The 24,562-nt window shown below is 35.6% G+C and overlaps 1 protein-coding gene across 8 annotated transcripts in view; it reads left to right on the forward strand.

Annotated features, from left to right (window-relative positions):
- LOC112960933 (testis-expressed protein 10 homolog) overlaps positions 1-24,551 on the forward strand; it is a 32,254-nt gene extending 7,703 nt beyond the window's left edge. For 2 of the 8 annotated variants that reach the window (XM_026055631.1, XM_026055632.1), the window contains 9 exons: positions 368-556; positions 1,345-2,051; positions 7,211-7,451; positions 10,241-10,353; positions 12,654-12,892; positions 16,569-16,704; positions 21,637-21,812; positions 23,647-23,824; positions 24,064-24,551. In XM_026055631.1, the coding sequence (XP_025911416.1) occupies positions 377-556; positions 1,345-2,051; positions 7,211-7,451; positions 10,241-10,353; positions 12,654-12,892; positions 16,569-16,704; positions 21,637-21,812; positions 23,647-23,824; positions 24,064-24,079 (1,986 nt within the window). In that variant the 5' untranslated portion in view covers positions 368-376 and the 3' untranslated portion in view covers positions 24,080-24,551. Of the gene's footprint in view, positions 1-367; positions 557-1,344; positions 2,052-7,210; positions 7,452-10,240; positions 10,354-12,653; positions 12,893-16,568; positions 16,715-17,007; positions 17,078-21,636; positions 21,813-23,646 lie in introns of those variants that run through there. The other 6 variants (XM_026055635.1, XM_026055636.1, XM_026055634.1 and 3 more) reach the window with 6 other exon arrangements.
- The last annotated feature ends 11 nt before the right edge of the window (positions 24,552-24,562 follow it).

Below are 24,562 nucleotides of genomic sequence, written 5' to 3' on the forward strand. Positions count from 1 at the left end.
ACTGAGCTTGTTTGGCGCAACAGGGCTTGAGTATATAAAAAGCTGCTTATTGACATTTTTTTTTAACTTATTCTGATAGAGGAGTTGAAGGCAATACTTAAGAAGGTGATTTTTTTTTCTTTTTTTTCAATAAAGCAGTTTTCAGAGCAAAGATGAACTTAAAGGAAAAGCAAAATGTTTTCTGGACGCTAGAGGATCAGCTATACTGGATTAGACTTTGTATCTCTCTAGCCTAGTATCTTGTCTCAATAGTGGACAATAGTGTATGCATAGGAAACAGCCTGCAACAGGAAGATGCTGCTCTTTGGAGAAAATACTTGTTTGTAGTGTATTTAATCCAGTTAAGCTTCTGAATATCTTTTTGCAGAGAATCAGAATGACTAAAAAAAGGAAACACCAAGAAGATTTTCAGAAAGTGAAATTAAAAGTTGGCAAAAAAAAGCCTAAACTAGAAAATGCAACTGATACCACTTTCAAAACCAAGGCCATACAAATTCCTGAACAACTTAAAGAAGATGGAATGCTTCCTACACAAAATAGAAAACTTAACATAAAGGTATGCCTTGACAATATTTTCTGAAATGACAGATAATGATGTTTTATTTACCTAGGTTTACTATATTATTATATTTTAGGAAAAAAAATTATTTAAAAATTTTGTAAAAAGCAGTGGTGTATTTGAATACAGCCCTTCTATCCTTGACAGTAAGCTGACCCATGGATTTAATGACTTAAATTTCTTGACCACCATAGAACCTAAGGCAAAGGTTATCAGCACTGGAAAAACTGAAGTTACTCACTGTTTTGAGCTTGTAGTTTAACATTCCATTTTATTGTGGATCATAACTTAAGAACAGGGTTTTAAAAAATAGGCCCTTGAAAATGATCTTTTTTAAAATTTTTACGTGTCTGTGGATGGTTCTTCCCTTTATAATTGCTGCTTTCCTTTCTTTACCTTTTCTCTCTTGCAACTCTCAGCTTAAGTTGGAGAGTTGTTGAGACTGAGGTTTCATGATTCTGCTTTTGAGAACTGATAGATGACTTTTTTCATGCTTCTGTTAAGTTGGTAGGGTAGTATAGAAATTGAAGAATGAGGGGTGTCTAATTACCTGAAGGACAAGTCATGGTATCTCATTCTTTCTGTAATTGAATTTTGGTGATTTGTTCATTGTTATGCTTTAAATGAATATCATATTTGTTCTGAACTTACTACACTGCTACAAACCGCACCATTAGAACAGACTATTTTTGTGCATCTAAGAAGTGCTGGAAAATAGATGGAGCAGTTAGAGCATTTAAAGTAATAATGGTAGCAAACATACACACGTGTTTCTTTCCTTATAGGATCTGCTTTCACAGATGCACCACTATAGTGCTGGGGTTAAGCAAAATGCTCTTCTTGGGCTCAAAGATCTTCTGTCTCAGTATCCTTTTGTAATTGATGCACACCTTTCAAGTATAATAAGTGAAGTGGCAGCTGTGTTTACAGACAAAGATTCTGGTGTTAGAGGAGCAGCTGTTCACCTGCTTCAATTCTTGGCTTCAAAAATAAGAGCAGAACAGATTACTCCATTTTTTCCTTTGGTAAGTGCCCACCTCTCCAGTGCCATGACTCATATCAGTGAGGGAATTCAGGAAGATTCATTGAAAGTCTTGGACGTTTTGTTGGAACACTACCCAGCTCTTCTTACTGACCGCAGTAGTATATTGTTGAAGAATTTTGTAGAGCTTATTTCTCACCAGCAACTGTCAAAAAGAATGAGAAGTAGAGAGAAACTCTCCTGGATGCTGTCTGTTAACCCAAATCGCAGAGTAACTTCTCAGCAGTGGAGGCTGAATGTACTTATCAGGCTCAAGAAGTTCCTCCAAGCAGTAGTAGATGGATCTGGTGAAATAGAAGATGAGGGGCTTCAAGAACAAAAGGATAGCCCTCATTCTATGAGGAACCCAGTATGTATAAGCTGGAAGGTCCATGCAAATAATCATCAACACATACAACTATATGAAAATGGTGGCTTACGACCAAAGATCAACTCATCATTTAGACTGAGGTGAGAAAAATTTAACATACTGTCAACTGTATGTTTACAATTAATATTAAACTGTGGTTTATTGCTGCTGAAGACAGGTATTTCATTTTTGTCCTGAGATTCTTGGTTAGCTATATTATAGAACATTTAGTGTAATGATCTATTTTACAACGTTGGCTTGAAAATAGAGAAATACTAAGCAGATAACTGCACTGTTTGTATATCATGAACTATCCCATTAAGTAAAAGCTATATTTATGCTATTTGTAATAACTTTTTGGAAGGACAACTTTTTAGTAATTTTTGTATTGCAAACTAAAGACTACAGATTATTTTATTGCAGGATATCAAATACACAGAGGGAGCAGATAGGCAGATTTCCCTATACTAAAAGGAAGCGTGTTTCTAACACTGTTTACAGTTGAATGCAGTGTTGAAACATCAGTTGACTGAGATTGACAAACAAGCTATAGTCAGACAAAGAAATTCAACTGTTTCTAAAATTACAATAGATTCTTGAAGGTAAGAGTACAAAGTTTCAGTCAAGTTCAGTATTTGGGCATTAAAAAAAAAGCTATGTCAAAGGGACAGTATGATAAGAGGCATCTTACTGGATTGGAGTTCTGCTGAATTTCCAATTCTAGATATTTTTAATCAGTTCATGAATTTTTACCTTCACTATGGATAAAAGATCTCTTTTGGGAAATGTTGATGAATATGGAAAAAAAAAAAGCATTGTTATAAAGAAACTCTCTATAGAATAAGCTTGTGTGCTTAATCTTTTTTTAAGTAATAATTAAATAGATCTGAGTTGAAATTTCAGGGGAAATAACTAACCATCTTTGTTTCTCTTTCTCCTTTTTGATTCACCTATCCTTCAGACTGGAGGGGGGAAAACAGTTTATTGTTATGGCAGCTTTTGAACATTGACATCCCCATGCATATGCATTACTATAGATATCACGTGTGTGGTAGTAGTAGAAGTGGAGTGAACTACTTGAAAATCAAAAATGCTCTGTAGTCTTTCACAGGACTTTCAGTCCAGAGATTTCAAATAGTTTGAGAGAGACCACAATGCTTGTTTTATTGCTGGGGGAGACTGAATAACAGATATAAAGCAGTTTTACCAAATTCAACTAGCAGACAGTTATGGGCCACTGTCTATGAGAGGACTCTAGTATTGTGTCTTGAATGATACACAGTGATATATCATGCCCTGTTGCAGATGAAGATGCATTCTATCAGAGGTCTGGAAAAATAAACTTTACATCTGTTGTTACCTGAATTGTGTTACCCTTTTTCTGAGGAGTGGTAGATTTCGGTGAAATAGCCAGTGATCCACCTGTGGTTATAAATACTTTCAAAAAGGCTTTTGCAAGCATGAGGAGGAGCCGGAAGAATAGAAGAAAATGTTACTAGAATTCAAGGCAAGGTTCACAAAGAAAGCTCATGGCAGCAGAAGAGAAGAATGGAAAGAGAAGGGCCATTCATACAAGGTACTAGAATATTCTCATTTTATTGCATTTGTTTATTGTTTGGTTATATTCATTTTGTACAAGGGGCCAGTACATCTTATTTACTGGATATTTACTGAATTTTAAGAGTGGAAGTTAGTGTGGTGGCTTCTGTATCTGACACGAAAAATAGGGAAAAGATATCTACAGCATGAAGCCCTTCTCTCTGAAATGCTGTCTAGTAAGCTAAAGATATTTAATTCTTTCTCTTCCAATCCCAGCTCTGGCCTTTGTAGTCATTCCTGGGCCTCTGCTGTGGCTGTTTCATTAGAAGACATTTTTGTCCTTGAAGTGAGGTGTAGAAAATCTGTAATGCTCTTTGAGGATCTCCAAAATCTCAGACTGTGTGTGTGTGTGTTTGTTTAAAGAAGTTAACACATAAATAGTCAAGTCATAACTGTAGGCAGTATGAGTGGACCAAACCAAAAGTGAATAGTTTTAGTGTGTATGTATTGATAGTAAAAGGGCTCATCACTAATACTGCAAATAACTTTCAACTTTGCCCTTTAAAAAATAGATTTGCAAACAGATATGCTTATACTATTTTTAATCCCACAAGTTCTTCAGGTAGGGGTTGCACCTCATATGTAACTTTAGTGATTACAGAAAGGGATTTTCAGAATCCATGCCGTTGTCCTGAGCTTACAACAGTGGATGGGTCAAAGATGTAAATTTTAACTTTCTTTTTTTTCTAATGTGTGCTAGGTCTTTCTACTGTATGTCAATTAAAGATTACAGTGAATTAGCAGGAATATTCTAGTAATTTCCTGCCTTATGTACTGACATGCTGATTTTTGCATCAAATTTCTTTCAGGTGGGGAAAAATGGGAAGTCTTCACAACTTGAATACCATGATACCGAGGTGTGTGATCTTTTCTGAACTGGAAGTGGAGCTGAAGAGAAATGCTACAGCATCTGTTGCTGCCAAAAAAGGACAAAACGAACCTGCAGAGAAGACTGGAGAAGACAGAGAAAATGGAAGACAAAGCATAGTGAATATATGTAGTATGACCTGTGCCTCAGATAGAAATGGAAAGTTCAGTTTGTGTGGGATACTGAGTGTTTTTCTGCTGCAAATGTGGTATACACAAAAAGAGGAGGACAGTACCCTGGTTTAGGCTCCAAAAGCCATAAACACTTCCTAAATTCAAATGACTTCTCCTATTTTAAGCAGCAGACGGCTGTTTCCCTATCTTCTGTTTCTTCTACGCTTCCTTGACTTTCCTGTGCTAACTTCTGTTGTCTTCTTTCTTTCAAGTTGCCTGTATATGTTACACAAGGTTTTTTTTGTTTGCTCCTGTTTTATAAGACTATCAGYACTTTAAGAACAATGACAGCTTAAGGGACTATGTACACAGTTAAATGGAGCTCTTACAGCTCCCATCAATAATACTGCATCCCAGTGTGAAGATAATATGCCTTGTGGTGTTTCAGGGCATTCATTATAATTATGTAGGAATCTTCAGGTGTTTGCCAGCTTCTCAAGTTTTGTCCGCTGTTCATTGTTTAATGGGGTGATTTTTTTTGTACTCCAGAAATAGATTGCTCTAATACCAGAGCATTGCTATAATGTTAGGTGGTATTTTCAGATAAATAATTTTTTAAAAAATACTACTTCAGAACTATTTTAGCCAGTTACTGATGCTTCAGAATCTCAGCTGAGTGTGTAATCTTGTCGTGGCATTTACATTTACAGGACAGTAACTTGTTCAGTGAAATTCTAGGTCTTGGTATCAACTTGCTTGTCCTGTGGCTTGTTAGGATTCGTTATGGTTTTAATTAGAAGATGGGTTTGTCTGCCTTGTTAGTAGATAACCGAGAGTTAAGGGACATAGAGCATTTGTCAGCTATTTGATTGATCCCCACAGACAGCAGATGAATCCATTCTTAAATGTCTCAGTATTATGAATTCATTGTCATCAGTCAACTTTTCTGTATCTTAAAATAAGCCAAGTTGAGTTTACTTCATACATCCTTTACTGCTGTTAATCAGTGCTGAATTTAAAAAAATTAAGACATCTGCTAGGTGCAGTAGATACTGAAAGTAATAAATTTTTTTTACCCTTATGACTGTGTACTGTTTCTGCTTGTCCTTTTTGTTTTGTGCTGGAGATCTAAAATTCTCTTTCCTACCTTGCCTTTGTTGAAAAAAGAGCATGTATTGCTTGCCCCAACTTTTTATTTATTTATTTATTTTATTCCTTTGTATACATGTCCTTTCCCTGCTTCCTTTAGGGTTGGTGTTTATTAACATTTGGGTTCATTTTAGATTAGTAGTTTCTTTAAAGTATCAGTTTCAACTAGATAGAAAATTTTCTTCTGATTTTAAAGATAAATTGCAGCAGCATGAGAAATGTAGCTTTATAGAATAGTATAACTAATAGGATAATTTGGAAATGACAGGATGACCAGGAAAAACTGCTTGACCTCTTTAATCCAGTATGAAATAAAACTTTTGTAAACAGCTTCTCTGTCTGTGTGTAGAAAAAAAGCAAACAGTTTTTTCAGAACTCATGTTTGGGATATATGTAAGGAGAAGTCACTTTCTAGAGATCATAACTAGAACAGAAAGGAGTTTTACAGGAGATTTGGCATATCAATTTCGTATATACTAGGAATTTAGGTTTATGATGGTAATTCCTTGCTGTGAGTTAGGAAAAAAATCATGGAACACAATGTCTGAAATCATAAATTGAAGTAATATGCTTATTTTAGGGCAATATTTCTCTCAAAAACTGAACATGCTTTATTGCTATTTTGTTGTCTGGGAACCCTTTTGCTTATTTTGCTTAAAAAGTAGCAAGAGTTCTTCAGCAGTTACTTTATTTAAGGAACCATCTTCTTAAAACATACATGTGGAGTCTGGCTTTGCTCTCAGTTTATGCACATGCTGTTACTGAATTCCTCAACAATTGCCTGAGTTTATCCAGGGATAGACATTTTTTCATTTGTATGGATAATTCCTTTTGAGACAGAAGTGAAAAGAATTCTGAGAAAAAAGTTCTTGGATTTTCTTGTTTTCTGGAAGATGTATATTCTTTTAACTTAGTTTTAAGTATAACTCTCAATTTTTCAGTAATTTTTAACTTTACAGTCAGACCATTTAAATAGATTTCCAACAACTTCCTCTCCAGAGTATTGAAATTAAACCATCAAAATAGGAACACTTTTTGCAGAATGTTTTTTATATTATGTTTATAGCTGGAGATCGTTATTGACTGTCTCTAATAAACCTCGTGTTTGACAGTACTTTGTAGTCATTTTCATTATTTTTCTTCATGGAGCTTGAATCTTATGTAAAACTTTATTGTGTTGTGCTGAGCACAGTGAAGTCTTGTCTATTGCTTGAAGGCAATATGATAATGCAAATCATAATATTTCTCCATATATATAGACCTTACATTTAGCAATGGGGAGAGAAGTATTGAAATCTAATAAGATGTTACAGTAGCACACAAACTTGCAGGGAGACTTGGGAGCAGGTTTATTTTAGTTGTTCTTACCTCCTGTTTTTCCTTATTAACATAYACATCAAGAAAGCAAGCAAATTTTAATGTATTAAAAAAGGTACTTCTTTTTGGTATTATCTGTTTTTAATGGTGTGCCCTTTATCTCTCTCTCTTTTTTTTTTTTTTTTTCCTCCTTCTCCCCACTTTTGTCATTTAGGTCTCTGACAAATGTAATGGACAGCGCAGAAAAAGGCCTGTCCTCTGCTGAAAATTTAAAAAGTTTTATTGAGATAATAATTCCATTACTGATTGAGTGCTGGATTGAAGCATCTGCACAATCAGCTCCCATCCTTGGAAATCTTTTGGAATCAGAATCTCAGCAGCTTATGCAGCAAGTGCTTAGTATAATACATTTGTTGTGGAAACTCACAAAGCGACATGATGAAACATACAAAATGGTAAGGGAGAAGTGATCCTTGGCATAATTATGGGGCTTCTTTTTTTTTTCTTTTTGATCAGAAATTGGTGATTTGTTGATGGGTGTGATGGAAATATTGGAAGTATTTTAGTAGCAGGAAAAAGCCTAGGTTTTGAGTAAAATACGAGTGTGTGTTTTATAAAATTTTTTAACCTAGAAAAGCATGTATTGAACTGAGCTGCAAGTTCACCAATAGCCTCCGGGCCTTCATGGCATACTGCAGCATGAAAGCTTTTGAGACTGAAAGGTTTTGGAGAAGAGGAGCATTCTGTGAGAATGTCTGCCTCCTAGATACCCTATAAAATATCAATTTTGAGAAAGCGTGGTGTGAAGGTGTTTCTTCCTTGTTTTTTTGAGTTGGAAAGTTTTACATGTGAAGGAAAAAACCTCAAACCCTAGATCCAAGATCTTGGAAAGGTAAGGAACAAATGTAGTATGAGATCCTGTAACTGCTTTGTAGAATCTGTATTGTTGTGTTGTAGTTAGTATTTGAAGCCATTGAATCAAAACCTCAATAAGAATTTTGAAAAGCATTCTTGAAATTTCTTGACAAATTACTTTTTTCTTTCTTTTCTTTTTGGCAACTTTTCCTGGTCTTCCAAAGGCTTGCAAATTGGAAAAAGAATATTGTCGTCTTTGCAGTTTGAGTGTTGATGATATTTGGAAAAATATCTTGACAGCTCTTCTTTCCTATCTGTGTATAGGACTATAGATTCCTTTGCTGAATATTCCCCTTTGCTTGAATCATGAACAGATGAATGTATCTAAGTTGGATTGGTATAATTGATAGCTTTCACAAGATCTATTTATAGAATAATAATCCATGCAAAATGTTTGTATAATCGATATGTTATACCAGAGTTATCAAGCATGTGCAATCTGAGGGGTGGATTTAGCATATCTGAACAAAGCACTTAAACTGTATTCCTTTTCCTGTTCACTGTTTCTTCAGAGCTTCTTGGAAGCAAGCAGAAAGCAGGCTGTTAGCCTGGTAAACACTGTGGCAGCCTGCTGTCTGCCAGCCTTTCCTTCGGGTTTCTGCAGGGCTGCTGCTCTTAGCCATACAGTACCTGTCTTTTGGTCCCATGAAAGGAGTGCTCCTGAGTCAAGATGTGAGCTTTTTTTCTGACAGGGCTTGGCTGTATTTTGGTTGTGGGGTGAACAGGATTCATGGTATATGGCCCTTGAGTACCTATGTAAGAGATGGTGTGGCCTTTGTTGATTGAAAAGTTGCACACTGTGTGTGTGTATACATATAGGTATATGGGTGTATGTATATGTGTGTATATATACACACATATATAACACCCTGTACTGTGTTCCATATAAAATTTTTCACCATACTGAGGGCTTGAAAATCAAATTGATCTTGAACTGGAGTAACACTATTGTACATCCTATTATTGTAAGCCATTTTTGACAAAGGACTTTGTCAAGTCATCTGTAATGACTTGAAAACCTGTTTCAGGTGTACATATGACTGAAAATTAGAAACTGTCAATTCAAGTTAGTTTTAATCTAATATCGTAATAAAGATACCAATTAAAAAAAATTCAGGATGAATTTGCAGAAGTTGTCATTTTGTTAAGTACGCTAACTTTTATATTTATAATACTATATGCTACTTAGAGAATCTGGTATCAAATCAAAATGTTAAGCTACTTTTTATTTTTTTGCAATCAGCTTTTTTGTAATCAACAATTACAGCTTTCCTTTACAATGATATTATTCTTACAGTAGGTATGGGGATGTCATGGTGATGGGCAATCATTAAAAAGCCATTTTAGGTACAGATGGTTGCATTATGACCTTCTGTCATGAGATTTTTCCATATGACCTTAAAACTTTTTTTTGAGGATGTTGCATTCCATAATTTCATCTTGTCTGTTCCTTAGTCGTCTTTATAGATTATATGCATTCAAATGACTCAGTCTGAAAGTGGAAGCTTTGCTTATTAAATAGTACTTGCTCAGTATGGCATTTTGAGAAACAATTTCTTAAGGTCAAAGAGGTTAATAGAGATGCTTTGGAAAAAGACTCTGAACGTGTTTAGTGGGCACATAATATTTGAAATAGTTTAATGGCTGTTATCTTTTTTTTAATGCGTGAGAATATCAAAAAAGATTATCAGGTTGGTTATGAAGAATAATGTGGGCTTTTTTTGCTGATGAGTGCTGCTGAACAGTTTGCTAAAGAGTGATTGTGAGTGTAAAATTCAAAAAAAAAAAAAAAAAAAATCAACCAAAAGAAGCCATCGTTCTGTAAGGATGGCCTTTCTGCTGGAAAATATTTTGTCAGTGGGCTTTGAGCTACAAGGATGTAAATGGCAGAAAAGATGAAGGCAGTGTCAGGTTACTTATTCATGGAAAATTTAGGACAGTCAATTCAAATAAAGTTTACTCTACTTTCTCTAAGCACTCTGATAAATTAATGTGAAAGCACTTTCAGTTCACATCTGTAATTCATTTGCCTTAATACATATATCCACATTGATATGTCCTAAGAAAGTGTACTGGTCCAGTTTGGATTAAATGTTATCCTTCAGTCCCAATTTATATCGTAATTGTACTTTGTCTTGTGGACCTTTCAGTTTGTGCACAAGACAACACCATTGCATCTGAAAGAAAATACATATGGAAACTTGCAAAAAGAAGCTGAAATATCTGTTTTTCATTAATTCCAATAGTGGATTTTGGAAGATGATTACACTGATGTATTTTATTTAATTTGCTACCATGTTTTCTGTGTATCATTTGCTCTCCTTAATAGGAACTATGGCTTCGAATGAATTACCTTGTTGATTTCAAGCACCACTTCATGCGTCATTTTCCTTATTCTTTACAAGAAACAGTCAAGCACAAAAAGAAAGATTCATGCAAAAGGTAAGACTAAAACCATTGTCATGTTACAGCTTTTAATCTCACAAAATAAGTGAGATAGTATGCATGAGTCAGGTGCCTTCTCCAGTATTAGGTCTTTAATGTTAAAGGGAACTTTTTTTTTTAAATTGTGTGTTCTTTAAAAGTCTAGAGAAGTTTTTACATGATGGCAGTGTTACTGAATTGAGGAGTTTCGATTCTACTTTTAAAAATATCATATAGGAAATCCTCTGAATGTCCTCCAGTAGAAATCAAAATGCTGTCCAAGAGAAATGAAAGTATTTTATTGAACACTTCATCTGGAATATTGTGTTTTAGCTTATGTTTTGCCTATTGCTTATTGGTGATTTGTGGTAGTATGACTGTTCTCATGTTTCTGGATACTTTCTTTAGCTTACTGCTAAATTGCATCAAAACATAATTAAAGCCTGTTTCTTCTCCTTCATCTGCTCTTCTATAGTTGTGTTAGAGGGCTGGATGAATACAGCTAGGAGGGGAGATGTTGTGCCTGTTCTTCATGGCCAGGCAGTACTGGAACAGGAGAAGCAAAACTCTTGCATTCTTCTTCACTATTGAGCTGGCAGGGTGGGAGCATGCATTTTGTTCTGATACAGGCTGGTAGCAGATTGTCTCCCCTCTCAGCTCCCAGGCAGGCGCTGGGTTGGAATTCCAGGTGTGAGACAGTATTCACACAAGGTCTGTTCTGGAGTCCTTGTCTACCATTGCAGTCCATGTAAACACTAGCATATATACAGTATGAATCAGTGAGCATCTACCTAGCTTTCAAATACCTGGCAGCTGCCTCATTACAAATGGAGCTTGTAATAGTGGAACCCCTTTCTTTACTAAGGGGCCTCAGTGGTGCACATATGTGGTTGAAATCCTGTTTGATGATTTGAGTTGCATTTTTTCCTCCTGGAAGGGCACATAGGTCAGAGGTATAACATAGCTCTTAGCTGAAATGAAAGCACTTAACTAAGTCATATCTATTAAGTTCATAAAATAAAAAATGTCCTGCTTTTTCAGGTTTTTACCTGAGCTCCTTTCCTTGAAACTGAAAATCTCAGAATTAATAGTTAGGCAATTCAACCATCTTTCTTGTCTTATAGATACCACCCTGACTATAATTGTATTGATCCTTCTCCATTCTGCTCCTACACACTGCCCATTCTTGCATTTTAAAATAAATATATTGATAGACAGATACTGAAGAAATGTGCAAGATTATTTTTTATCTTGATTATTACTTCTGGACTTCTGAAAACTTAGCTTCGTGCCATGAATATAAGAATAGTTGCTTTTGTTTTCCCTTCTTACCAATACATAATACCATACATAAATGGATTTCTTTGTTCATGGTGTTTCCTGTTGTCATGAAACATTATTTTTCATGGAAGAAGAGATAAAGGAGAGACTGAAATGAAGCAGTCGTTTCTGTAAAGTATGTAGTTGAAGCCATTTCCTGGAGTTCCTTTTCCTGGTTCAATCACCTGGAAGTGCTGCTAGGCCAGCGTAGGAATGTCCAACAGGAGTAACCAGCCAGAGAGATGCAATTTAGAACTTCTGTTGTTGCTCCCACTATAAACATGAGAACTTCCCACATCTTGAGGAATAACCTGGAAGCTTGCCATGTGCAGAGATTCTTGGTCACTAACTAAACATCTTGTTGGTAGAACAAGAAATTGTCATGGTGATTTATGAAGAATAGCCTACTGCTATCATAAATAGTTCAGTTAAAAATGTAAATTGAATAGCAAAAGTATTGCCGCAAATATGAGTACTAGTGCTGGAAATCTTTCACCAGGTTATACATCATTAAATAATTTTGGCCAAAGAAAGAGGGGAAATACAGGTTCAAAATATTGAATCAGTTTCAGAATGCAATGCTTTGTTTTGGAAACAGCAAAAAATGTTCTGTTTACTGAATGAAATTCTAATTTCTTAATCGGAAATGGTATACATAACTTTAAAAAAAAGGTTTTAAGAGCTAAATGACAGCAAACCAGAGGACATGTTATTATTTCCAAAATGATTTTAGTATTTTATGTGCAAAACCCTGAAAATGAGTCTCTATTTTAATCCCTTAATAACTCTTTGTTAAGCTTTAATCACAACATTTGGCAATGTATAAAAGTTTACTGATGATTTTGCAGAGATCTGATTTCCTGACTTTTCATTAATGAAACCATATTCTTTTCCCTTCATTGTGCCAAAAACCTTATAAAATAAACTTAAAAAAATAAGCAGCAAGGTATTAGAAGTATAAAGTGTGTCTTTTAAAATTTTTTCTTTATTTTCCTTAGCAACAAGTGTTGTATGACATCCTCAAACAATGTAGACCATCTTTTACTAAACTTAACCTTGTGTGACATAATGGTTTCACTGGCAAGTGCTTCAACACTGCAGATGGATTCTGGTTGGCTAGATATGATAAGGAAATATGTGACCGATACTCTTCAGGATGGCAGCAGGTTGAATAGCAAGCAGGTGAACAGATTGCTTGGTGTTACTTGGAGACTAATGCAAATACAGCAAAACACAGGTAAGATGTGAATTTTTTTCTAAAAAAAACAGATATACACACACTGACTTGAGTTATTCTGGCGTTTTCAGGTCACTTTATTTTACCTCTACAGACAAAACACATTATGAAGTAACTGAGAATGTAAATTGAATTTCATGGTTATATCCTTGCAGTTGACATTGAAAATTGCTTGATTTTTTTTGAGTGCTGTTATATTCATACTGTTGATATGCAAAGTAGCAGTATATTTCTGAACCTGTTTTTACTTTTTAAGAAGCTGTTATGTATGAGAAGGCAAAGAGTTTTCTGGGGGGAAAAAAAAATCATGTAACTCTGTCCTACTAATTGTATTTTWACGTTCCACTCCTTATTTAAAATCATTAATGCAGCTTGTAATGCATCAGTAATGTCTGACCATTCTCTGGTGACATGAAATGCCAAGATAGTGCTGATGAAAGCTGCTAGAGAATATTTTTCGGAGATGTTTGATTTGAGTTCTTTTCCAAGGGAAAACATTTCCAGTTATGACCTGTAGGACTGGTACAGGTTAGTTGGTTTTGTTTTTGTGTGGCTTTTCAAGTACTGCTTGATTGTATTGCAGATAAAACCTTGCTTGACGTGTCTTTTCAGTTAAATGATGTAGGTCGTCTTAAAGAAAGGTATTTTCCATGAAGTCTAAAGGTGGCAGAGGTCTGTGTTTTGCCAGTCTGGTAGAAGTGAATTCCACAGCTGAGTAGCCAAGTACAGTCTATAAAGAATGCTCTGCCTTTGGCAGCAGATTTCATTGTATTGCAAGATGGAAAGATGTCAAATGATCCCTCAAATATATTTTGGCAGTTAGTATGATATCTCCTTCCAAGTTCCTTTTAATTAGGAATCCATCTGTTCCTGTCTCCCGGACAACAAAGATAATAACTAATCATTCCTACCTATATTCCAAATTTAGCTTTCTGTTGAAGGCAAATAAYGGATAAATCTCTGACTCTGGACTGTCTCATCAACTGAGCTAAAGACGGCTATCTATTCAGGAAAGTACTTTCCCAGCAATTGTTAGACTGTTAAGTCAGACACCTCACACTTTTCCTGATAATGAAAAATTGATTTTGTTTAGTCTACCAGGCTTTTGCTAGATAAAGGAGAATATCTAGTATTTTCTAAGCAAAGTGGCCATTTTAGTGCAATAACTTTCCTCAGGAATGCAGAAAATAAACCAAATGAGCTAAAAAAGCTTCAGTGAACTTTCAAAAGGTGGATGTGTGGATCTGTCTGCTGATCCTGCAAAGATTTAGGGATTTCACTGCAAATAGGAAACCATTTTGTTTACCTCGGGAATCTGCATCTGTGTGTGAACAATCTGTCTCATCCCTTCAACATAATCCTCTGGTGCAAGCTTCATTTCCTAGATGTAGAGGAAATATAAAGGAAGCTTTTTTCCTTCTGTCAAGTTTGGTGCTCTAGAAATTCTGAACTGTGTTGTATAAGATAATATTGCAAAAATTGTTACTTACCCAAGATACAACTCTGTGTTAAAACATATTTTAAATTGAGATTAAGGGCCTGAAAGGGAAAGTATTTTTTTTCTTCTCTTCAGAAGAGAATGTAAAAGAAAAGATCAGCCACTGAAAAATTTTTTTTTAATAGAATGGAAATCAAATTAGAGAATTAAAACCATAGTCAGCCTCCTGAGCATAGTGTCATTTAAGTATGGTCATCTTTTTTCCAGTCCTTTTTTCAATATTGTCTATTTTGCGGAGTTTTTTATGCTGAGGTGAAATGCACATATCCACCATTTACTCTGACTGTCTAGAAGAGCTTTGAATTGTAACCTCCAAAGAGTCCTCTCCATCATTTAAGATCAAACTCTGGATCTGCTCTCTGTAATTAGCAAGTCTGCTTCTTTCTTGCTTCTCCTGGGTATGACTGTAGCAGYAGCTTATCTGCTAGTAGTAATTTTGGTAACTTTTCTTTGAGCAACAAAGAGAGCACACTCAGTCACTTCAGAAGAGGAGGAAAGTTGCCATGTGCTGATTAAAGTTTAAACAGGCTAAAAAGACTTTAGAACAGTGGTTACGTTTTGGAAGGCCACACAATGTGGACCTTGTAAATACTGCTTTTTAATAATACCTTTTAAAATTGCTTCTATTTTTAAACTTATGTTCATACAAAACAATTCAAATAGTAGGGTCTACTTTACTTGATAATACTTTATCTGATGAGTATGTGAAATTAAAATGAATAAGCTAATGTTCTTGATGCAATAAAAATGACTTAATAATTTATCTTAATTAAAATCCATTTCTAATATTTGCTGTATTTTCCAGTTGGCAAATTTGTTAATTTCAGCTTCTAAATACCTCTGTGATTTATGCTTGAGTATGACCATGCTGGTGCAGGTGCTTTTATATAAATATATAAATATTGTCTTATAGTGAGAATCCGTAGATGGTAACTTAAATATTTTCCCTGATGATGGGACCAGCCCCTGAAATGGATCTGTAATCACTTGTAGTATAGAGTGTTGTCATTACAGATCTCCCTTACAAAAAAGGTCACATATGTGTAGCTCTGTTCAGTGTGGAACTTGTTGTAATTGTGTCTGGTTTTGAATATATAATTTACTAAGGCTGCTCTGTACATTGGAATGGAAAGACAGAGGTTTTCTAGTCTTGGGTTATGAAGACAATGGAAAGAATTGATTGCTGCTATATTATCTTTTGACAGCAATGAATTTCTCGAGCAAGCAGTATTGAGACTACTTGAGTGGGGGCCAATGCCCTTCATATCTCTCTTACCAACTTTTAAGATCCTTTCCCCATTCTTTCCAGACTTGTCTTCTCAGAATTCAGATATGAATATGATATTCACACTTTCATAATTTTTACTTCCAATGTTATAGTCTGTCTTTTGAGTAAAATAAGATGTTTAGTCTGTTTGTTTCTCCTTTTACTATAACTTAGGAACTTGCTGGGAAATTCTAGCCAGCCTTAAGAGAGGGATAGAACTGTCAAATATGTTCCATAGTTAAGTCTGGTGATAACACGGAATTGGCTAGATCTTCAGAGAAGAAAAGGCTGCAGTGCGAGTTTAGCAGTTCTTTTTGCATTGGCTTGCCAGTGACCTTTCAGTGTACGGTACTGTTTGGTTAATCCGCAGACATGATTTGGAGCAACCTGGTAGTTCAGAGATGTGGAAAGCGATTAAGGCTGGTGTAGGTGGAGAAGCAGGGTTAATATAGAGAGAACCGAAGGCATTGTGACAGTGAGGTTTGGGGGAGTATAGGTGAAGTCTAAAGAAAGAGATTGATGTGAGGTTATGGGGGTGAATATAATTATTGCTTTAGAGAGAAAGTAAGTAGAACACATCTACTTACTATCCACTTATGGAAAATAAGAGTTCATTAGTTTTCAGCTACCTTGCAAACCTGTGCACTACCTTGTGTTTAGAAAGCTTAGACATTGTCTCTTTATTAATTTGTGTGGTTCTTTCATAAACTACACAAGAATGTGTTGTTTTGAGGATTTAGAACTTTATCAAATAGTTGTGTTAAAATGTTTCTGTACTTCCTTGTGAAGATAAATATAAATAATTGCAAATACAGATTGTAATCCCCTCTTTGTGTGTGTGTGTGCATGCATATGTATATAATCAGAAGACTTCTTAAATTTCAGATTTTTTTTGTGTATTTTCTTTCTAGTGGCAACAGAACCCTTGATAAAAGCAGTATATACACTATACCAGCAAAGGAATCTTCTCTTTCCTGTTCGTACATTGCTTTTGAAATTTTTTAGCAGAGTTTACCAAAAAGATGATTTGAGGACTCAAAGAATCAGGTAAAAACCTGTATGTTTTATTTTTTCATCTCAACCTTACATATTTATTTCCCAAATTTAGAATACTGAATTTCTGCATAGATGTTCTAAAACTTTGTTGTGGAAACTGGTGTATCAGTCGTGTCACTGAAATTTGAAGGTTCTGAAATTTAGGTTTTCTGTGAGGTATTTGAGATTTTGAGATATGCTTAGGTGTCTTTTTTCTTACATAAGCACTAGCTAGCTAAATTTTAATGACTTAGGTTTAAATTGAAGTATATTGCTGCAAGCTTATTGTTATAATTGTGTGATTGTCCTTCCCAGATGTCTCAGCATTGTGCAGCTATAGCTGTGGAGCATGTCATACCTCCAACCTGAAATCATGGACTTGTGAGTTAGTGTCTTTGGTAGTTCTGTTAGTACACAGCTAGCCTTTCATGTTTATTTTCTTTAAGAAAAGTATTTTGCTTCTATTTGCTTCTGTTGTTTTGGATATGTGGCTCTAAAGAGACTAAGTTTAAGGAGATATGTTCTTGATCTTCTGGATTCCCAGTTTCATGCATCTATTAGATACCTGACTTGCTTTAGGTAAGAGAGGTTCATTCTCTATTATTGCTGTGCTATCTATAGTTTTTCATCATAAGATCTGGCAAAACTGTTTCCAAGTCTTAAATTTTCCAGAAGATGCTTTTCAGCCAAGTCATCTGGTTCCAACTATGTAAAATCCTTAAATACAGACCAGTCTTCATCACCTTACCTCCCTTCAGAATTGAAAAAGTGTCCTCAGATATGGAAACAGAACATATTAGTGCTGGAAAGAAAACTGAGTTGAATGCTGTCAAATCAGCTCAAAAGAGGAGGATTGGGTAAATTTTATTGCAGAGGCTTGAGAGAACTGGCATGTGAAAATGCAGGTAGTAAGAACTTTGACTGTTACCAGTGAAGGCAGGTAATATAATCTGGATTTAGATTTAAAAATGGCCTATCTATTAGAGAATGGGAATATGTACAGTGAGATAAAATGGAAGTCTGACTATTTTTGTCTTTGAGGAGACAACAGATATAAATACAAGGTAAATGTAGGCTGTGTTGAATTACTTGGCATGGTGCTACCTGAGAAATTACTACTTCAAATGGCAATTGCATAAAAATGGTGCTAAAGAAAGCAGCATCCATCCTGAGGATTTTAAAACTCTCCTCCCAGTCTGCCAGATGCAGCCTGCTGCTGAGCATGTGTTCCAGAGGTGCATGCACACACACATGGATGTGTACATGGGATGTATGGACATTGGCCGCACAGATCAACACAGACAGAAAACAGTGCTTTTACCAGTCCTTACATAAACACAAACAACATAAAAGGCCTCACTCTGTTCCTCTTCTCTGACTCATTAGGTTTGAAATTTGCTAGTGCAACATATACATTCCCTTCATTCACAAACGCTCACATCTGCAGGTCCCTCAAACACTAGAGCAGAACATAAGCCTATCCAGAATCCATGCCTGGACCCCTTTTATCCAGGCTCCAGCTCTGACCATGAATCTTTCTAGATTCTGATCTTCTATTTGCCTACTAGTCTAGCTTGAAGTCTGTTCTGTAGGAGCACCTTAATAGAAACTTTCTGGTGACACACAGTTGAGAAGCATTATCTGGACGGAGTAAGGTAGAAATAAAACAGGAGAATTTGATCGTCTGAAGGTATAATAGAAAAGGGAAGAGGTGTTGCTGTACAAAACAAATTTTTGCACTTAGCAACTAACAGTTTTTTTTTTTTTTTTACTGTAAACTTTAGCCAGTCTGTTGCAAACAGTTGTCCTTCTCTGATTACTCTTTTTCCATCTGTATGCTGCCTGTGTGATAAGGCTGTGAAAAAAGGGAGTTTAATTTTTAAAGGTAACAAGCTGTAGCAGTAGCTATATGGAAGTATTACTATCTTTGAGCAAGGCTATTTGATAGCTCATTCAGATGACCTTATTTGTAGTTACTTATGCCCAAGAAAACCCAAACTGTAAGAGCTGCAGGAAGAGCCTGAGCATAGGATTCCTCCCACTTGTGTTTAAATTGGCTGAGGCGCATCAGAGGTATGGTTTGGGTAAAGCCAGTGGAGAAGGATAGGTATTCCAGAAAGACGAATAAGATCTTAAAAGGAATGTTTTTACAACTGTTTAGAGTATAAGTGAACAAATTGACTACCTCTACCTTTAGCTGGAAACTAGAAAGTTTCTCATAATCAGACAGCATAGGGCTTTGGGATAGCTTTCCGGAAGAACAGAGGAGAAAGATTTGGAGCAGAATTGATATGGATGTAGCACTAAAGTCTTAACTAACATATGCATGTTACTAAGATGTGGATCTTAGACCTTCAGGATTATTAGACTTTAGGCGGCTTCTTACTCACTTAAACCAAGAATGTGAGCCTTGCATATGTGATTATCTGTCTGCTTCAGTGTATTTTAGAACCTTCAACTTTTCTTTCATTTCAAAAAAAAAAAAAAAAAAAGGCTCTTTACATTTAGAAAGTGGAGTTTTATATCAGCTGGATGTGTTGAAATTTGTGGGCCAAATGTGTGTGCAGGGTATACCTGAAGGTGCTGAAAAAGTTGGCTGATGTGAAGGTAAGGCTATCACTTGTCACCGATGAGACGACATGGCTATTGGGGGAGGTTCTGTATGACTGGAAAAAGACTAGTGTAAACCCATCTTAAAGAAAAGAGGATATGGGGGACTTCAGGCTGATCAGCCTTGTCTCAGTCCCTGGAGAGATTGTGCAGCCCTTCCTCTTGGAATCCATTTCCAAACTCGTTTCCGAGTGCCTTCTTGTCTTTTGTGTGTTAGCATGAATATAAAAGCAAATCATGCTTTACCTGCGTGATTGCCTTCTGTGATGAATGACTGGCAGGGTGGACAAGAGGAGAGTGTCATACATAATATGCTTTGTTAGTTAAGGTTTTCTGATGGGGTGTTCCATAGAATTCTCACTCTGAAGCTGAGGAATTCGGGGCTAGCTAGACAGACTGAAAAATGTGTTGAAAGTTGACTAGGATCAAATAGTAGTAATCAATGACTTGGCATATGTTTGGCATCTGGTGATGAGTGTGTGAAGGGCTGATGCTGAGGCTAGTGTTGTGCACTATCTTTGTCAGTGGCCTGAGTCATGAAAAAATGTGCACTCAGCAAATTTGTAGGTAGTGCTAAGATAGAGGGAGTGGATGATGCACTATGGCTAGAGCTTCAGTTCAGAGACACCTATTGAAGCTTGAGGTTGGCTAAGAGAAGCTGCATGAAGTTTCAATAAATATATTCTGAAGTTCTGCATCTGGGGCAGAATAAGCCTGTGCATCTGTTCTTGCTAAGCAACAGCAATGCTAAAAAAGGAGCTGGGGGTTGCAACAGCTGCCAACCTGTCAGTGCATTTGCATCATGGATAAGGTAAACCACCCTGGGCTACATTAGGAAGAGCATGGCTAGCAGGTTGAGCAAAAATTCATACTTGCCTTTGCTCAGTACTGGTGAGGCCATCCATGTAGTGCTGTGTCTGGTTTTGGCAGGAACAAATTATTAGTTCTGTGGAGCTGTACACATCACCTTGTGGCACAACTGGTAAATTATGAAGAAAAGAGGTTGAAGTGCAGTTCTGCTTTAAAAAGTCACTATAGAAAGGTCATTTCTTGACCTTTCTTGTTTGTTCATTCTAATTTTCATGTCGAATTTCCTTTTCTAATTGCTAATCCTGTAAATTGAACTCAGTTATTCTCCCAGTTGTCCCTTACACGTCTTTTCTGCTGTTTCCTACATTGTTCACTAAACTGCACACTACCATCAAGGCTTTGTTGATGTTCAGGGCAAATAAATGGCTGTATTAGCTCAGTATGGCTTGTAGCTATTAAAAGTAATCATTTGTTTTGGTCTCAAGTTTTTGGTGTAATTTTTAACATACAGAGGTACCATATCTATTGTGTGTGTGGGTTTTTTCTTTTTTAATAGCAGCTATAGGAGAGCCATGTTTGAAGTAATTTGCCTTACCTTAATTCTTGTGTTAATTATGAAATGGCACTTTAAAATTATGCTTTTAAACTTGGAAAAAGTTAGTAAAAGACCTACCTGAAAACCTTCATGAAAGTAATCCAATACTTACTCCTTTATCAAGAGAAATACAATAAAAGCAAAAAAGGGAAAACGATACTCTGTAATCACCCTGATTGATTTCTTCAGGGGAAAAAAATGTGAAGATTCATTTTGGATAACTTTTCTCATTTTTAATATCATTTTTAGTATTCTTACACATTTTAAAACCAAAATTCATTCCTGGTTAAGAAGTGAAACCATGTTTGAGAAAATGAAAAGGATTTTTGCATCTTGGGGAGAAGGGGAAGAAAAGAGAAACTTGATTTTTATAGACATAGACTATTGGCTATAGCGATTTAACAGGGAAAAACTAAACTAACCTACTGCTTTAAATAAGAGTAGATAACATGATTTTATAGTTTTTCGTTCTGCTTTAAGATATATCTGAATTGAAAAACAAGATGTCAGCAAAGGTAGAATTGAATTTGAAAACATCGAATACAAAGAGTTGTAGTTTGAGGAATTGAGTAGTATTCAGAGTGTAGTAAAATCATTACTTATTAGTTTTGCACATAACTTATTTAATATGATGGAATGGAAAAGCTGCTTTGCCAGCATACAGTCAGTTCACACAAATACTTTCTGAAAGAGTTGAAATTATGTAGTGCAAAAACTATGGCTCAAACAAGTGTGTATATATATATATTTTTAATAACCTTTAGCGGTGTACCAGTGTGTTCAGACTTTTTGGTGAAATATTCTAAGTAATTCATAAATCACAGTATTGCAGTTTATTGTAATTCAATTATACTTAACATAAATTATGCTTAGAGTCAAGACTAGAAAGGATATGTTTTCTTCTCAACTAATTTTCCCTCTTTCTTTAGAAGACGAAGTAAAGTTTTATCTCGTTGGTTGGCTGGCTTACCGCAGCAACTTGCTCTGCTTGGCTTGAGAAACCCTGAGCTTTCAAATCAGCTGATTGATATCATTCATTCTGCTGCTTCTCGTTCAAACAAGGAATTATTACAAAGTTTACAAGCCACTGCTGCTCGTATATATGGTAAGATTTCTGCACTACAGCACAATGAATTTTGTCCATCACTGGACCAGAAGGTTGCAATATGTGGAAAATACTGATGTTTCCTAGGTAAGCGTAAAAGTATTTTAAAAAAAAAAAATCAAAATCACTCAGATTAACTTGTGGTGATTTCGTCCATAATGTTAAAAAGAACTGCGTATGTCAGTTTCTCTTCTGAAAAACTAGTGAAATGATTAATATTTTCAGTTAAAGATAGCAGGTCTTTAACCTGATAGATTAGAAGCTTCAGTTTTTGTAAAGTCTGGATCTGGTAACATTGCTTAATTTTATTTTTATTTTGTTTTCCCGATGTTCTTAATTAGTGTCATATCTTCAGCAAGCGATGTAGGCTCTAACTAAAGTATAGTTAGAAAAGGGGAGGGGAGGAGTTGCTGAACAATTGTTGCAATGTTTTGCATGAGATACGCTATGGAATTGTTAAAAAGTGCAAAAGTTTTTGTTTATGAAATTTCAGTTTTGGCATTTGAATTCCTCTTGCTAGTATTTTCCAATTATATTTTTTCTTCCATTAATTTGATGCATGCTTTTCTCTTTTTCTTCTGCTGCTTTGACTGAAGTTGAAGGTTTGACTAAAGGTGCAGGTTTAAGTTCTTCTGGATCTGGGACACTCTTTACTTGTCATTAATTAATACTGTGAGAACCTAGTCTTTCAAAGTGTGGACTTCTGCTTGCTGTTTTGGCAAATACAAACAAACAATAATATGCCCATGTGCTGTTAAACACATATTCTGCTTCTTTCTGGAAGTGATGAGTGGAGTGGATTCTCCTGTTTGTGAAAGAAAATGTATTGGGGTCTATCACGGTGACTGTACCGTTGTAAAGATATTTTTATTACTGCTCTGTTGATAATAATTTGCCTGTTTGCGTCTATGGATTTGTCTACTGAAAATATACTTTTCTCCAGAATTATACTGTTGTGCAATCTGGCAGTTTTATTGTTAGTATTGTAACATTTATTCTACTTTCTTGAGCATTGTTTCTAAAACCAAATGGTTTAAATTTATTTGCAGTTTAAAGATAAGCTTCTGCTCCTCATTCTTCAAGATATGAATTTGGAAATATGAGACAAGGTGTTTTGTACAGGTTTAGAAATCACAAGACAGAATGATCCCCTATTTATTACCTTTAAATTCAAAACTATATGAAAATAACTTTGTCTCTTGACTCAGTTCTTTTTAATGCTTTGTGGAAGTGATTTTGGAATTAGCCATCTTCTGATTTCCTGTAAGATAATATGTCTGTTGTTGGGAGGAAAATAATCTAATCATAAGTTGTAATGCAAGTTTTGTCTATGACGAATCTATCTCTCTAGACCATCATTATTTCTACAGGTCTCTAAGAAGAGGAACGCTTGCTGGAGGCTTCCTTACCTGAATATAAAGAAGGCAGCAGTTTAAAAAAAGAATTTTTGCAGGGCTTTCTCTGATATTTGCACAATGAAGGACATTTCTGGACATTATCTGGACAGTTTTGTAAATTAAAGTTCTTAAAATACTATGTAGGTGAAAAGTGCTTGACTCTATTCTCTTTCTATCATTATTTTACTGCAATTTTGACTCCTCTTAATTTCCCACTAGCCTTCCTTACTACTTTTGCTACCCTTGCTTTCTCTGCTGTTCTGTGTCTTTTTTTTACTCTGTGGGGTAGGTGCTACTCATAGTCCATATATACCATGTTTCTGACTTGAAAAGGAAACTGGCTTTTCTAGAGCAGTAAATTTTCAACACATTGGTAATATTAGAAGGAAATATTTTTTTGTTGCTTAGGTTTTAATTCAGTTTTTGTATTTCTGCAGATCCACTAGATGGCACCCTGGTTCTTCTTCCCGCTGAGGCTCAGCACCGGTTAGTACAGCTGGTGTACTTCTTGCCATGCCTGCCTGCGAGCTTGCTTGCTTGCCTAAGTCGCTGCTGTATTATGGGAAGGATGTCTTCAGAACTAGCTGCTACTCTTATTGGGATACTGCACATGAGGTAAAATGTTAAACATATGCTTTAATTCAAATGTGTTTAGAGCAATTTGTTTATGGAATTATTAAGGAAACTTTGTGCTTGTTTAAAAAAAAAGCAAAAACAGCATGTAAGAATAGGCTTCATGAGGAAAGTAAATGCTTCTGTCTAATTCCACTCCTAGCTTTTCACTTTGACCATATCCTTACACTGGTGTATTTTCTCCACTGCTTGATGACAAAATTGTATTTGTTACCTTTAAGGCTGTTCCAGTTTTGAGCACCCCTGTACCCAGAATGCCGTGACTGGTTGTCTTTGTTCTGCCACTGGCGGCAGGTTTTCCTCACAAATATTTTTACGTGACACTTCTTGTAGTGAAAAACAACTAACCAGTATGTATTCCTGTATTCTGTCCTGCATAAAGACTTTAAGCACAGTAGTTATAGCAAGAGCTATGTTTAAATAGCCTAATCCTAGTTGGTAGGCAAGTGTCTAGTTAGCAACAAAAAAATAAGTAATTTCTATTTTCCTCCTGACTTGAAAGAATTTAAGTTTTGACTGTGAAGTCAGGGATCGAAATTATTGTTTCACTGAAGTGAGTGGAAGGCTTTCTATGATTTCACCATGGTTTTTTGCTTTGCTCTTCCTTAAAAAATGCACTTTTTTCTATTGCTCAATATTGTTGGAATTGGATAAATAAGAATCAGGAATTACACTTCTGTGACTTATGCTTAGAGAAATGTGGTTTTTTTTTTTTTTTTT

Source organism: Apteryx rowi, unplaced genomic scaffold (assembly GCF_003343035.1).
Source record: "Apteryx rowi isolate R43461 unplaced genomic scaffold, aptRow1 scaffold_1245, whole genome shotgun sequence".
Lineage (NCBI taxonomy): Eukaryota > Metazoa > Chordata > Aves > Apterygiformes > Apterygidae > Apteryx > Apteryx rowi.